The sequence below is a fragment of the Megalobrama amblycephala genome, linkage group LG9, assembly GCF_018812025.1.
Source record: "Megalobrama amblycephala isolate DHTTF-2021 linkage group LG9, ASM1881202v1, whole genome shotgun sequence".
NCBI lineage: Eukaryota > Metazoa > Chordata > Actinopteri > Cypriniformes > Xenocyprididae > Megalobrama > Megalobrama amblycephala.
In genome coordinates this window covers 37,563,269-37,577,285 of record NC_063052.1, presented here as the reverse complement: position 1 = coordinate 37,577,285, position 14,017 = coordinate 37,563,269, and the positions used below count along the sequence as shown (strand labels likewise).

The window sequence follows — 14,017 nt, the reverse complement described above, 5'->3', positions numbered from 1 at the left end:
CATCTTTGATACATATATATAAATTTTTTTTTACAATATGTACATTTACATATCAAAAAGCACTTATGTGTTTGGGAACTCTTGGGTTTTGAATTGGATGGAGTGCGAGTTGAATTTCTTTTGGCCTAATTTTAGCTCTCCATATCCACACCTGGAGCAATGGCTTTACATCATCTCTCTGCTCACACACTTTTGGGAAATTTATGACTCATTCAGTCCTAAAAAAAGATGTTTTTGTGGCGAGACAGTCTGTGCTTGTATAATCAACCCTATACGTTGACGGATACGTGCTAGCCAACACAGAACTTGAAACTGTTATGCAACCAAAATTACTATCGTACGGGAGACCCTCCTTTCTTCTAAAGTACACTCTCATTGGGTGGTTTTTGGCTTTTCCCCAATAAAATCATCATGGCTGATTATGTAAGTAAATGAGCACTCCAAAACACACCAGTGAGAAATTCCCCCAACACCGCTGCCAAAGTCACCAAAACACAGCAGAAATCTATACCCTCAGGGTGCAAGAAAAGCACAGTGCAAACAAAGATCATTAACTGGTCTCGGCCAGTAAGCAAACCCCCTACCTTGCAAAAAGTGGTGAGTTCCTCCAGTGAAATGGAGTGGTGTGAGAATTAAGGCCAGCTCACTTCAATGTTCCCCTGGAGGGAGGGCGGTGTGTGTAGGACTGGTGAACCTGCACCTTTTACCCTCATTTCACTCGAGTAAATATAGAAGTTAATTACCATAATGACTCTAATACAGACCTGATGACTCAACTTGGCCGTTGTGCTGAGTGAAAGAGAGTTCGGCGCTGTCGAATGAACGGGACGTACAAGGAACTGTGTTTACTTTAGATAATTCTTGAGCTAATTCATCTGTCTTCACACGTTAATATAATGCATGATGGTTTGGCGGAAGATAATTGCATGTGAGTTCACTTGCAATTAAACCGCCTTTAGCAAGCAGCCAACAACAATAATAGTAGCAAAACATGATCAATAATTTCACGCCCCAGGCCAAACACAATAGAGTGACCGATCAATGCTCTCTGACAAACTGTAAGTTACACATGAACTATTAGTCAGAACATGTTTCAAAGAGATTGTGGACCTTTCCAGAGAAGTTTATGTAAGACATTGCGAAAGTCTCTAGACATTTTTAATTTGTCCTACAGTATGTACCTCATATCACTGCAGCAAATACAATGAATTAAAAAAAAAAGAAATTATAGTCTGCTTAATGAAAATTTATGGTTACACTTTATTTTTTGGCATTCTACTAACTATAATATGATTAATCGTTTTATTAAAATGTGGTCGATTCTCAAAAGTGTGAGAAGGTTTGTGTGTGTGCAAATATTAAAATGAATTCTCTTTCTTCGCTTAAACTAACAAATTCACACTAATTTATCTCAAAATGCCCACATTGGCGAGTATCCTAGTAAACATAGTCAGTTATGGTTTAAGTGAAAGTAAACAGTAGAGAAAGGCAACGCATGTGAAACAGTATATTGGATCTGTGCAGCTCTTAAAGTGACAGCAGCCTAATATTCCTAATGCTGTTTGTGATTTTAATGTAAATCAACCTACAAATGACAAAGAAATCACTCACTGCTCTTCATTGAATGCAACTTTAATAAGGATTAACCTTGATTTAATTTGTACAGTGAAGATTATATGCAGTGTTATTTTACATTTGATTACTTTATTCAATTTCTGTACCTGAAAACCCCTGTTAGACCTACCTTAAAAGCACTGATTATTTCATTTGTATCTTTGTTATATTGTACTTATTTATTTGTTTTATTGCTTGTAGTTTCATTATTTGTAACGACTGTTTACTTGTCTTTAACAATCTTTGAAATTTATATTAGTTAATAGTTTTAGCTGTGGTACTGAAATTGGAACCGAGAATGGTTCATCTAAAATCTATTACAATACAGGGCTACATGGGTCAAAAACAACAAAAAGAATATTATTATCATTTTTTTGTGGTGGGGCCAGTGAAAAATGAATCATTTAATTCTCTGAACCGACTAGAGAATCAAATCGAATTGAGATCTTTTGAACGAATCGGAATCGAATCGTTATTGAAACCCATCCCTAATAAGTAACTTTGCAACTACATGTCTAACTCTCAGAGTATTAGTAAACTGTTAGGTTAGGGTTAGGTGTAGAAGAATAAGTTGACATGTAGTTTCAAAGTTACTTATAGTCAGTAGAATATCTGTTGGGGGAACATCAAAATAACGTGTTAGCAGATGTTAAGCAGACAGTAATATCAAAGTCCCTTTAAGACAAGTCATTTCACTCGGTGGCCATCTTTGAAACGCCTCTCGGGCATCCTGGGCATCATGCAATCTCTTTGAATGGGGAAACATCAAATTCTCCAAAACTGTTTGCCAACCTTACGATTAAATTTCAGATTTGAAATCACCAATGAAATCTAACAACAACCGGCTCATAAATTTAGTTTCTAAACGCTCGAATCATGACAAAAAAAACAATTTTTAGGCTGGATCAAGCTAATGCGCATACGCAGACCTAAATGCGCGTCTCTTCGGGGGCACGCGTCTGACTGTTTCTATAGAAACCGGTGATTCTAACGGCCGCTGAAGTGACGCGATGACTTTACCAGTTGGCGATTGACTCTTATTTAGAAGGCGGGACTTATTCCGCCATATTGCGCGTTACAATTTCTCCCATTCAAAACAATACGAGTGACGCATCTTGTGTTATTCTATAGTCTTTGGTACTACTCTAATAAGAGTTAGTTGACATGTACTTGCAAAACTACTTATTAGAATGTCTAAAGTGGACCATTGAAATAAAGTGTTACCATTGGGCTTAAATACAACCTGTATATTATATTGACAAATTTGTGAGATTGAACTGCCAATAAACGAAAGATTTAAAAATATTGTCACATATACAGAAACTTAAATTCATCAAATAGCAGCTCATGACAATGAAATGATCTGCAGCATATAAAACAAATGTAACAAATTGATCTGTCGCTGTAAAATCTGTTTTTAAATCTGGTGGTTGGTGCGCTGAAATCCTGGAAACTCCCACCATGGGGGGCTCATTTTATGGTGAAGCATCTTTTGACTAAGTTACAGTGGTCGTGTCGTCTTCCACTTCACATTCTGACCAATCGATAAAAGACTTAAGGGGATACAAAAGAAAGAGTTGTCTCATTTCAGTGATGGCGTGATGTCAGTATTAGTTATCCCTCCCATTTCCTCGGCACTGTGAATCAGTCATCGCCCACACCAAAGCCGACAACACTTACTTAAGACACCAGCAAAAAACCCCCCGCCCACCAACCACCTAACAAACACTCCAAACAGAGACCAACCAACACGGCAACCTCAAGAACTCTAATCATACAGAGCAGGCTTTTCTTTTAACACTATAAACCACACTAGCGTTTCTGAGCATTTGCAGAAATCTACGGTTAGTTTCAGTGTGCGCATGCGGTGTGGCAACTATGGTGCCAAAAAACTGGCAACTTTTCAGGACCATTACTGAAAACAAGACCCAGATTGTTGTAGGTGGGGCATAATGACGTTTGCGCATCTAATCAGTCCAATAAAAGGCCAATTTGCCCTGTTGCAACTAGAAAATTCTGTACCACCCTTCAGCCTGAAGCTTTGCATCTCAAAAAACGAACTAAAATTCAAATTAAAATGGAAAATATAAAAATAAAAATGAATTCGATTATTAATAAAATCTATAATTGTATCTCAGTGTTACTAAAATTGCGCTGTTACCTAATCGTTAGGTAGCTGTTGGCACTAACGATTGCATAATGCCACATTTGTAAGCAGTGTTTGCTTAACTACAAAAACAGTGTATATTTCACATCATCGGGCCTGCAAATACTGAAGGAGGCAGTGTAAATGGACAGAGAGGTAACCGGGTTCATTCATCCTGTGGGAGATAGTTTTAAGACATAATCCCCCCCTGAACCAGCTAGCGCTTGGATGTGTGATGGATTTATGATGTCACAGCAGGGAGCGGCCCTTCAAGAGCGGGAAATACACCCCCAAATGTCATCTCAATTTCACACTTCTCGAGAAAATCTGTAGTGGTCCAACACAGATAAGCAGTTCATGAGCTTGCTGTAAATTACTTTCAAAGGATTTTGGGTCAATAGGGCAAGCGTGTTTCGCTCTGACAAGTCTAAATGAAGGAGAAAAACATATGTCAACAGAACTGTGTCACAACACTAGAAAAACAGCACCTGTTATTTATTCAGTGAGCCTGCAAAGCGAAAAACTGTAAACATGTTTTAAAGTAGTTCATATTGTCAAATTGATTAATCGCAATTAAACACATTTGTGTATGTGTAAACGCGTATACACACACACAGATTTTTTATATATATATATATATATATATATAAAATTAATTTCAAAATTAATTAATTAATATATATATATATATATATATATATATATATATATATATATATATATATACAATTTTTTTTTAAATGTTTATAATATATATTGTCACTGCAGGATTTTTTTTAGGTGCATCTTATTTAAAAATATATAAAAGGGTCAAAAGTATACTAATATAAAAAATACTAATATATATTTTGCGTCAATTATTTTTGTTATTTTTTCTTATATTTTTCAGCAGTTTTTAAGCATAAAAAATTTATAAAATATTTTTAATATATTTCTGCCAGTAGACGACTATGACTAAATGAACTAAAAATTTAACTAAAATGACAAAATTACACAAATTAACTAAATTAACAATACACGACAAATTTTCCATTTATGTCAATAGCAGAAGTTGAGAAGGAGGTCAGTCTTTAAATAGTGATAAATACATGTAAAGAGTCATAAAGTTCAATGGAAACAGTCCAACGCTATCACGTCCCCTTTATCTGCTTCCCTCGTTTGCAGCTGTCAAAAGTTCCTCTTATCCGACAGTTCACCATCCCACCCTCGGCTGTAGATAATCACTCGAAATCGCCAAAAAAGGTAAACCATACTCCTTATTACTTCACATGGATCGATCTAAAATGGTTTGGGGGTGAACAAACTCTTTGCTTTCTTCTCATTTTTCCGATGAGGGCCATGCACCACAATGTGTGACCTTTCTTGGAAATGCACTGTGGGAAAACATTGGTGCAGCTGAGACAAAAAAAAAGGTCAAACACAAATCCTTGTGCAATTTCCGAAGATATGAATGCATGAATATAAACACAAATCCAGATTCAAAGGGGACCAAATGTAACGCTTTAAGAATAAACTACATATCGGTGGACCTCTAGTCTGAATATGGAGGGGGATGTGTTGTTCCCCTTAACATTTATGCGGATTTCAACTCTGAAAGGTTCACAGTTCCTTATTTGATCCATCTTCGCAACCCCCCCCGTGTTCGTCTATGCTGCAATGCTCTCGGCTCCTTCAGAATCGTCTCTTTTCTTTGTCCGTGTCTTTCAAACAGGGCAGAGCTGTGCTGTGGAGCGCTGGTTGAGACCTGCTCTCTGAATAGCCCTTGTTCTTACCCTGGGGAATGTGGAATGCCTGCTGAGAAGTGTTCTTTATGCACAATACCACCCTGATGTGGCCTACACACACACACACACAAACCAAACATGCATATATAGACACACACACATTCACTCACTAACACAAAAGTCTTCATACTCCAACATCCTCCAACAGACTCAGGAACGAGATTTAAATTAGATTTCAGCGAGTTCCTTTTACATTTAATAACTTCCCATCCACCCAAAGATAAACGTTATTGCTCAGATATGCTCTTCATTGAGTTCTCAGCTACAGTATATCAATCTTGTCTCAGCATTGTCTAAAATGTGTCTAAATAATAATACAAATGAGAATTTACAGCGTACAGAGCGATAAAATGAATGTGGATGGCATAGCTTAGATAATATGGTCAAATCTGATGAGAAATGTTTGAGTTCATATTGGGATCTCTCACTTTTGATAGACTATCTGTTTTCATAAACACCAGATGTGATGCATATTAGATTGCTAGGGTCAATTTCATTGGACAATGTTGAGAATCAAAAGACTTTAAAAGGTTAGTTTACCCAAAAAATGAAAATTTTGTCTTCATGTACTCAACCTCAAGTTGTTCCAAACCTGTTTCTTTCTTCTGTTGAACACAAAAGAAGATATTTTGAAGATTGTTGGTAATCAAACAGTTGATGGTAGCCATTGACTTCCATAGTAGGAAAAAAAATGGCTACCGTCAACTGTCTGGTTACCATCATTCTTCAAAATATCTTCCTTTGTGTTCAACAAAACTCATACAAGTTTGGAACAACTTGAGGGTGAGTAAATGAAGACATTTTTGGGAGAACTATCCCTTTAAGAAAAGTTTTCCAAATGGTCTCCATTTAATCTCAGAAACAAATGAGAGCTTAAAGAGATCTCCTTTGTGATTTTCCTTACAGGAATCCTTGATGATAACTACAATTACATTTTTCTAACACACAAAATCACCCTGTTTACCCTCTCTCTGCCTTGTATTTCCCATTTCTTTTCATTTCAGTGGGGCAACCCCCTATTATTTCCCCTCAGACAGATTGAGAACAATGTAAATTTCCAAACAAAACCCTCAGCTTGGATTGCAGCCTGGAGAGAGACGCAAAAAAAAAAATCCCAGAACGTTTACTTCACCTAATCAGTTCTTTGTGCCTGTCAGGCTATTTGTGCCACAGTTACATAAGAGTGAAAAGAAAGCAGGAAAGCAGGGTACAGACGTTTGAGTGTGTCTGAGTGTTGAGAAGGAGGGGTCGGCTCTCGTTTCGATGTGCTCCTGAAGGAAAATCTGTGGCGTAACAATCTCAAACTGCTTCCCGTGTCTGTTCTAAACAGGCTACAGCAGCTCTGAAATCTAATAAGAGGTCATACAGGTCTGCTTGTATGGGGATTATTTATGTCTTGTGTATCTCCACACACCTGCGCACCTGTTGGAAAACATAACTGACGTCAACAGGCCTGCGTTCTGACTGACCTTTGTGATGCGTGACGTCAAGATGTGGGCCATGTGACCCTTGAGACTGAAAGATGAAGTCTGTTTAGTATCTTCGCTGCTCCAAAGGTGGAAAAACAGCTCTTGTGAAAACTAATAACAGTACTTCACTTCACTGACTGTGTGAGGGACTTTCTTGATACCCCAAAAGAAGCACTTAAAGTAATCTCTAAGCTTCAGAGGTCTAAACTGAGGAAGTATGGACTAGTTATTCCATCAGCTGTCTGTCCACTGTGTTGGTTTGACGGATTAGTTATCAGACCGTGAGCTGAGAACAGCCTGCGTGTCACTCATGGTGATGTACATCAGTTGTTCTGCATCAGAAACAACAACAGCGTGACCAGTTCTCCCCTGTGGCCCTGACCCTCACATACCCCGGGAGAATAACCCTGTGATAGTTCCTCTACAAAGTAAACCAGTCTCTGAGGTAAAGATGCTTTAAAAGTTTCAGAAATGCCAGCCAAACAAAGGATCTCTCTGTGTCAACAGAGGATAAAAGGAAATTGGATCTGTTTTTGATGTAACTTCCTCTGAAGTTACGGGACGAAACATGCAAAAAGAAAAATACAGGTCATCCCAAAATCAAAAGGAATAAATGCATAAAGAAAATTAAGACTTTAAGACCATTAATGCTTTATTATATTATATTTGCATGGGAATATATTAAAAATAAAAAAATAGTGCTTTTTAAATGATTAATTACAATTAATTCCATTTAAAATAAAAGTTTGTGTTAACATAATATATGTGTGTACTGTGTATATTTATTATGTATATATAAATACACACACATGCACACAAATATATTATGTAAACACAAACTTTTATTCTGTATGCGATTAATCGTTTGACAGCACTAAATATATATATATATATATATATATATATATATATATATTATATAAATATAATATATATATATTTATATATTTAAATATTAACTTTAAATATATATATATATATATATATATATATATATATATAAATGTTGTAATAAATAACTGTTGTAAAAAATATATATATATATTACAAAACATAATAAATGAATAATCATAATAAAATATATTTTCTGTATCTATATGTCTGTAAGACTTTTAATTAAAAGAAATTATTATTAGACATTTAAAAATTAAAAGATTTCTATTTCAAATAAATGCTGTTCTTTTGAACTTTAACCAAAAAATCTGTAAAAGAATGTATTAGAGTTTATACAAAATTATTAAGCAGCTCAACTGTTTTCAACATTGATTAATAATAAGAAATCTTTCTTAAGCAGCAAATCAGCATATTAGAATGATTTCTGAAGGATCATGTGACACTGAAGACTGGAGTAATGATGCTGAAAATTCAGCTTTGACCACAGGAATAAATTACATTTTATAATATATTCAAATAGAAAACAGATATTTTGAATTGTAATAATATTTCTCAATATTTCTGTTTTTACTGCATTTTTAATCAAATATATGCAGCCTTAGTGAGCATAAAAAGCTTCTTTCAAAAAAATGTAAACCAACACCAAACTATTAAATGTTACCATGTGTATGTATATATCTACATCTTTTACAAATATATATATATATAGCAGCATATATAGCAGAGCTGATGCCCAATTTAGTGCCATTAAACAGATCTATAAGCTCATTTGAGAGAGACTGTGAGACAGGCTGATTGTCGTACTGTAGAGGAATCCAAACAGTCTGATATAAGTGCTAACAGTCCGTGACTTGCCAAGTACTCCACATTCCCCAGATAGTGTGAAGCAGACAAAAGCATTCCATTCAGGAAGAGCTGCTCGATCCTCCTACCAAAGTAGGAAGCAAATCTTCCCAAAGGGCTGAAAGCCTCAAAGACTATGCAAATGGGGAGGGAATTGCACACAAGAGCCAAGTTTCTCTTGAATGAAAAACTGCCCCCACGCTGTGTGCACTTGGATTGGAAGTACAGATTTGGCCAAAGTTTATAGCCTTACTTCTGAGTGCCCCAAAATCAGCTGGGAAAACTTCTGAAAGGATCACAGCTGAAGTCACTGTATGTTTTACACAAAAGGTGAATTTGTTTAAAAATCTTGGCCAATCTTTTGAAAGTGAATGAGGTCTTTCAAGCTCTAAAGTTATGAAATAAGCACCATAAAAGTATCATAAAAGTGTTGATAAGACTCATGCTCTATATTCCAAGTGTTCTGAAGCCTTACAATACATTTCAGTCTGTTCGTCACACAAAGCCATGTCATTATTTACAAAATATCTTGATATACACGATAGCTCTAGAAACAACTCAATGAAATTAAGTTCATGTAGTTACATGAGTTTTTAAGTAATGTGAACAAGGATGATTTGAGTGAAACTAACAACAGTGAAAGTTCTTTTTTCTTTTTTGAGTGATGGCATATTCATGAGCGAAGAGTCAAATCTTTTTTTAACAATTTAGTTGATCCAGTTCGCAAAACAGTTCTGAATGAACTGTTTACACTGATCCAGTTCTTGAGTTCAACTCACTAACTCTGAAATGAAAAAAAAAATGTAATTTCTAGATGAATGATTCCTTTACTAGATGTTAATAATAATCAAATCAAAACTGTAAATAAACTAAGTATAAAGAAAGACTTTGTTAGTGAGTCTATTCATCATTTTCAAATGACATCCATAAAACAAACCCTCAGAATAAACAGTTCCAGCAGTGTAATGGCCAATCTATGCACAAATCATACACATGAAATCCTGGAGTGGTTTTATTTTCTGTCTCCACCAGGAACACTTATAACAGCAACCCTGTTACTCTGAACAAAATGCATGCTGTTTGCTTTAAAACATCACATTACACAATCACAGTGAGGCTCAAATTGGAAAAGGGGCTGGAGACTGGGCTAATGAATGGCCCCATATATCCTCAAGTGGCTCTGAGTAACTTGAGTTGAAAATGCAGAGTGTAAATCACATCATTTATTACAAGTCTCGCTACAATAGAGCTCAAAGAGTGCTTTTGTGTCATGGCTGTAATAAATGGTGTGATTTGCACTTTGCTTTTGGATCATACCACCCATCCAATAGATGCATGGTTGGTTACACACACAAATTACTGCTGTTCAGAGCTGGAGCCAGCCGGTTGTCAAGTTAAGGAGTATTTAACTAGTGAAATATCATTGGTTCTAAAAAGGAAGGATGCTTAAGACCATCCTATAGTGAATTTACTTAGATTACCTCTGAATGATGAACATTCACATAATACCCATACATTGTACAATGTCTTTGTATATTCTATCTATCTATCTATCTATCTATCTATCTATCTATCTATCTATCTATCTATCTATCTATCTATCTATCTATATCACAGTTCAAGAACAGTTGCTCTTTCGTTTTAAAAAGTCACAGGAATCTCTCCTACGTATGATGTAGGTATATGTAAATTCTACATATTTTACTATAGTAAGCAGATGTATTCTTGTATAGTTTACGGAAATAGCGCGCATGAATGGAGAGTCACTTACTTTGTACTTCATCTTGCGCGTCCTCCGCTCTTCAGTAACTCCAGTAAGAAACAAAAAATCCGAGTTCGGGTCAGAAGAAACTCTTCTTTGATCGTTAAACTGAGGCTAGAAGCGCATTTTGCTCATTTTTTACGGTGTATCTCAAGATTAGAGTGATAACGGAATGCGTGTTGAGGGCTCGAGGGTCTGTAGTTACTCTGAGCGCTAGCGGGAGGAGCGCGCATACACTACTCTCGGCGAACCTGCGCGAGCTCATTTGCATACCGCACGCTCATTGGTCAGCGATTGCGGGGACGCTCCCCTCGTCAATCGTGATGTCACTGCAGTCAGCGGACTAGACTGCGGAATTCAGATAGTGAAAACTTTTTATGCGCCTTAAAAGGAGGAGACTTTTCCTAGGAAACAACATCACGCAGTTACCTGATTGTAGTATGTATGACTCGCTGTACTAGAGATTAAGTACAAAATAGGTATAATGAATGATAACTAGAAACTCTTAAACTTTGAATAAACACATCTACTGTTTATGACTTATTTTGAGCCACCTCATTGATTTTACTGCAGATCCCTGTCTTAAAGGATTAGTTCACATTCAAATTAAAATTCCCTGATAATTTACTCATCCCCATGTCATCCAAGATGTTCATGTCTTTCTTTCTTCAGTCGAAAAGAAATTAAGGTTTTTGATGAAAACATTCCAGGATTTTTCTCCATACAGTGGACTTCAATGGAGCCCAAACTGTTGAAGGTCAAAATTGCAGTTTCAGTGCAGCTTCAAAGCGTTCTACGCGATTCCAGAGGAGAAATAAGGGTCTTATCTAGTGAAACCGTTGCTCATTTTCCAAAAAATAAATAAAATTTTATACATTTTAACCATAAATGTTCATCTTGAACTAGCTCTCTTCTTCTTCTCTATTAGAATTTCGGCAGTGTAGACACTGCTAAGTGTATTACTGCCCTCCACAGGACAATGTTTGAACTAAATTGTCATATACAATATGCTAGTGCAAGTATATAACAATCAGTTCAAACTTTGACCTGTGGAGGGCAGTAATACACCTAGCAGTGTCTACACTGCTGGAATTCAAATAGAGAAGAAGAATAAGAGAGCTAGTTCAAGATGAGCATTTATGGTTAAAACGTATATAATTCTTAATTTTTTTTTTTAGAAAATGTGTGATGGTTTCTCTAGATAAGACTCTTATTCCTCGTCTGGGATCGTTTAAAGCCCTTTGAAGCGGCACTGAAACTGTAATTTTGACCTTCAACCATCTGGAGGCCATTGAAGTCCACTATATGGAGAAAAATAAAAAAACTTAATTTCTTTTTGACTGAAGAGAGAAGGACATGGACATCTTGGATGACATGGGGGTGAGTAAATTATCAGAAAATTTTAATTTGAAAGTGAACTAATCCTTTAAATCAAGGTTCCCAGTACTGTTTAGGCCAATGAATTCCCATGACTTTCCCAGTCTTTTGTAATTGCTGGATTAGGATTGTTAAAATAGATTGCATAACGAACAATTATTAGCAATGAAATAGGCCTATTGATGAAATACAAATGAGCATACCTAGTAAAGGTATATTTATAATAGAAATTCTCAAGATTATCCAGCATTAGCGTCAGTTCTGGCAGGTCATGTCAGTCAAGCTCGCATCAGCTGACTCCCAGGTGACTTACGTCTACCTATAGAAATATGACGCCTATCACAGCATCCATATATAAGCTCCTCGGTATAGAGTACCTCAGGGATGACACATTTTTGTAGGCAAAACCCGGAAGCGGCTTCCGGTTCCAACGCCGTAAAGTCTATGGGTTTTTTGAATGGGTTTTTGCTAAATTGCCTGAAATAAGGTCTGTGGTTAACAAAGCCTCTAAATACTTTCACGTTTTGATCTATGACATAAATCACACCAGTTATAACCCGCTTGTGATTTTTTTAAACCTTTACTGTGTCTTAAAAACGGCGGTTGCTAACAAATTGCTAAAAGGGATTACTTCCTTTGGCGGGGACTTTAGACGTCATCATAACAAACAGGACATTTGGACAGCATTTCTCATGAAAAAGTGGATAAGTATTCATAACAGCACAGATCATAATCAGCGAGCATGTTTTTAAATATGTTGTTTTTTAAATACAGTTTGAGGAAGTTTGGTGATGACGACGTTGATCCGCGACCATGGTGTGCTGTACTTCGTTTATAGCCTACTGTTAGCTTTTTATATCTGACCACTTTATTTAGGCTTCAAAATGTATTTATGTTGTTTTAACTTGTAAAGATTATCTTGACAGACAAAACGTGTAAGTGTCATAACCCTTTGTTAAACACAGAGCTTATTTTCTGCGATTTTCCAAAAGTCTATGGGAAAAATGCATAGGCTTTCAACCGAGGGAACCCGTGCACGGCTAACTTCCGGGTTGGCCTACAAAAACGCGTCATCCCTGAGGCACTCTATTATCAGCAACTATTGCATTTCTCAGGAGCTAATTACCCTCCTCCATCCCTAGCTCCTCCTCTCTTCAATCAGGATTGGTCTTATGATTCCCCTGAATCAGACTAATTCTTGAAATATGTGTACATGTTAAATTATGACATTAATTATTTCTGCATATGTTGGTTCTGTTCTGTTTACATTAGGGGGGTTATTGCTGCTCTCCCTGCTCTTATCCCTGCTGATTGATTTGATTTTGAGTATGCATGGCAGTAATGAGAAATAGCTTGATCTGAACTATACAAGTTTGTTTCTTGAGGTTATCTTATTGTGGGATTTTGATAAAGATTATTTTAGTCCTTGATGTCAAACTGGATTATTTGTTGAATTTTAATCCATCCCTTTTCTGCATCACTGTAGGCGGGCATTTCGAGGGCGGTGACTGTACCACCATGACCACAGGCACTAGAATTATGAGACTAGTCTTACATAAGCTTCAAGGCAATGGTTAAAATGTGGTCGGGATTGATGCAAGGCTTTGGTTTATTTTTTCCCAATCATTCTTGAATTTAAATCACAATTCTTAATACTAACATGGCAAGCTGTGTTTCAGATTACCTTTCTGTTTCGACTGGATTGTTTAAATTGTCACTCCAATACATTTAGTTTTCTTGTTGCTGCTTTTTATTTTGTCATGTCATTTACATTGCAACACAAATTAAGAGTTGAACTTGTTTATCATTCACTGTGGTTTCCTGTCATGAAATCTGCATTGATGTTGGTCATGATTCAGGAACAGTTTCGCTTGTTTCTTTGCACATAAGTCAGATGACATGTCACCAATATACAGTAAATGTATTTGTCTGACTGTCTTTCATTTGAATCTGAAAATTACACTTCCAAAAGAGGGATTTCACAGCAATGCCATAGAAGAACCATTCTGGGTTCCTTGAAGAACCTTTCAGTGAACAGTAACCATATTCACTTAGTTTGAAGAAAATGTGAAAAATCTAAAGAACCTTTTTCTGATATAAAGAACATTTTGTGCAATGGAAATGTTCC

The 14,017-nt window shown here is 36.2% G+C and overlaps 1 protein-coding gene across 1 annotated transcript in view; it reads right to left on the bottom strand.

Moving 5' to 3' along the window:
• nedd9 (neural precursor cell expressed, developmentally down-regulated 9) overlaps positions 1–10,734 on the bottom strand; it is a 30,886-nt gene extending 20,152 nt beyond the window's left edge. Inside the window, exon 1 of the mRNA XM_048203523.1 lies at positions 10,522–10,734. Within this exon, the coding sequence (XP_048059480.1) occupies positions 10,522–10,533 (12 nt within the window). The 5' untranslated portion in view covers positions 10,534–10,734. The remainder of the gene's footprint in view (positions 1–10,521) is intronic.
• Positions 10,735–14,017: the final 3,283 nt, after the last annotated feature.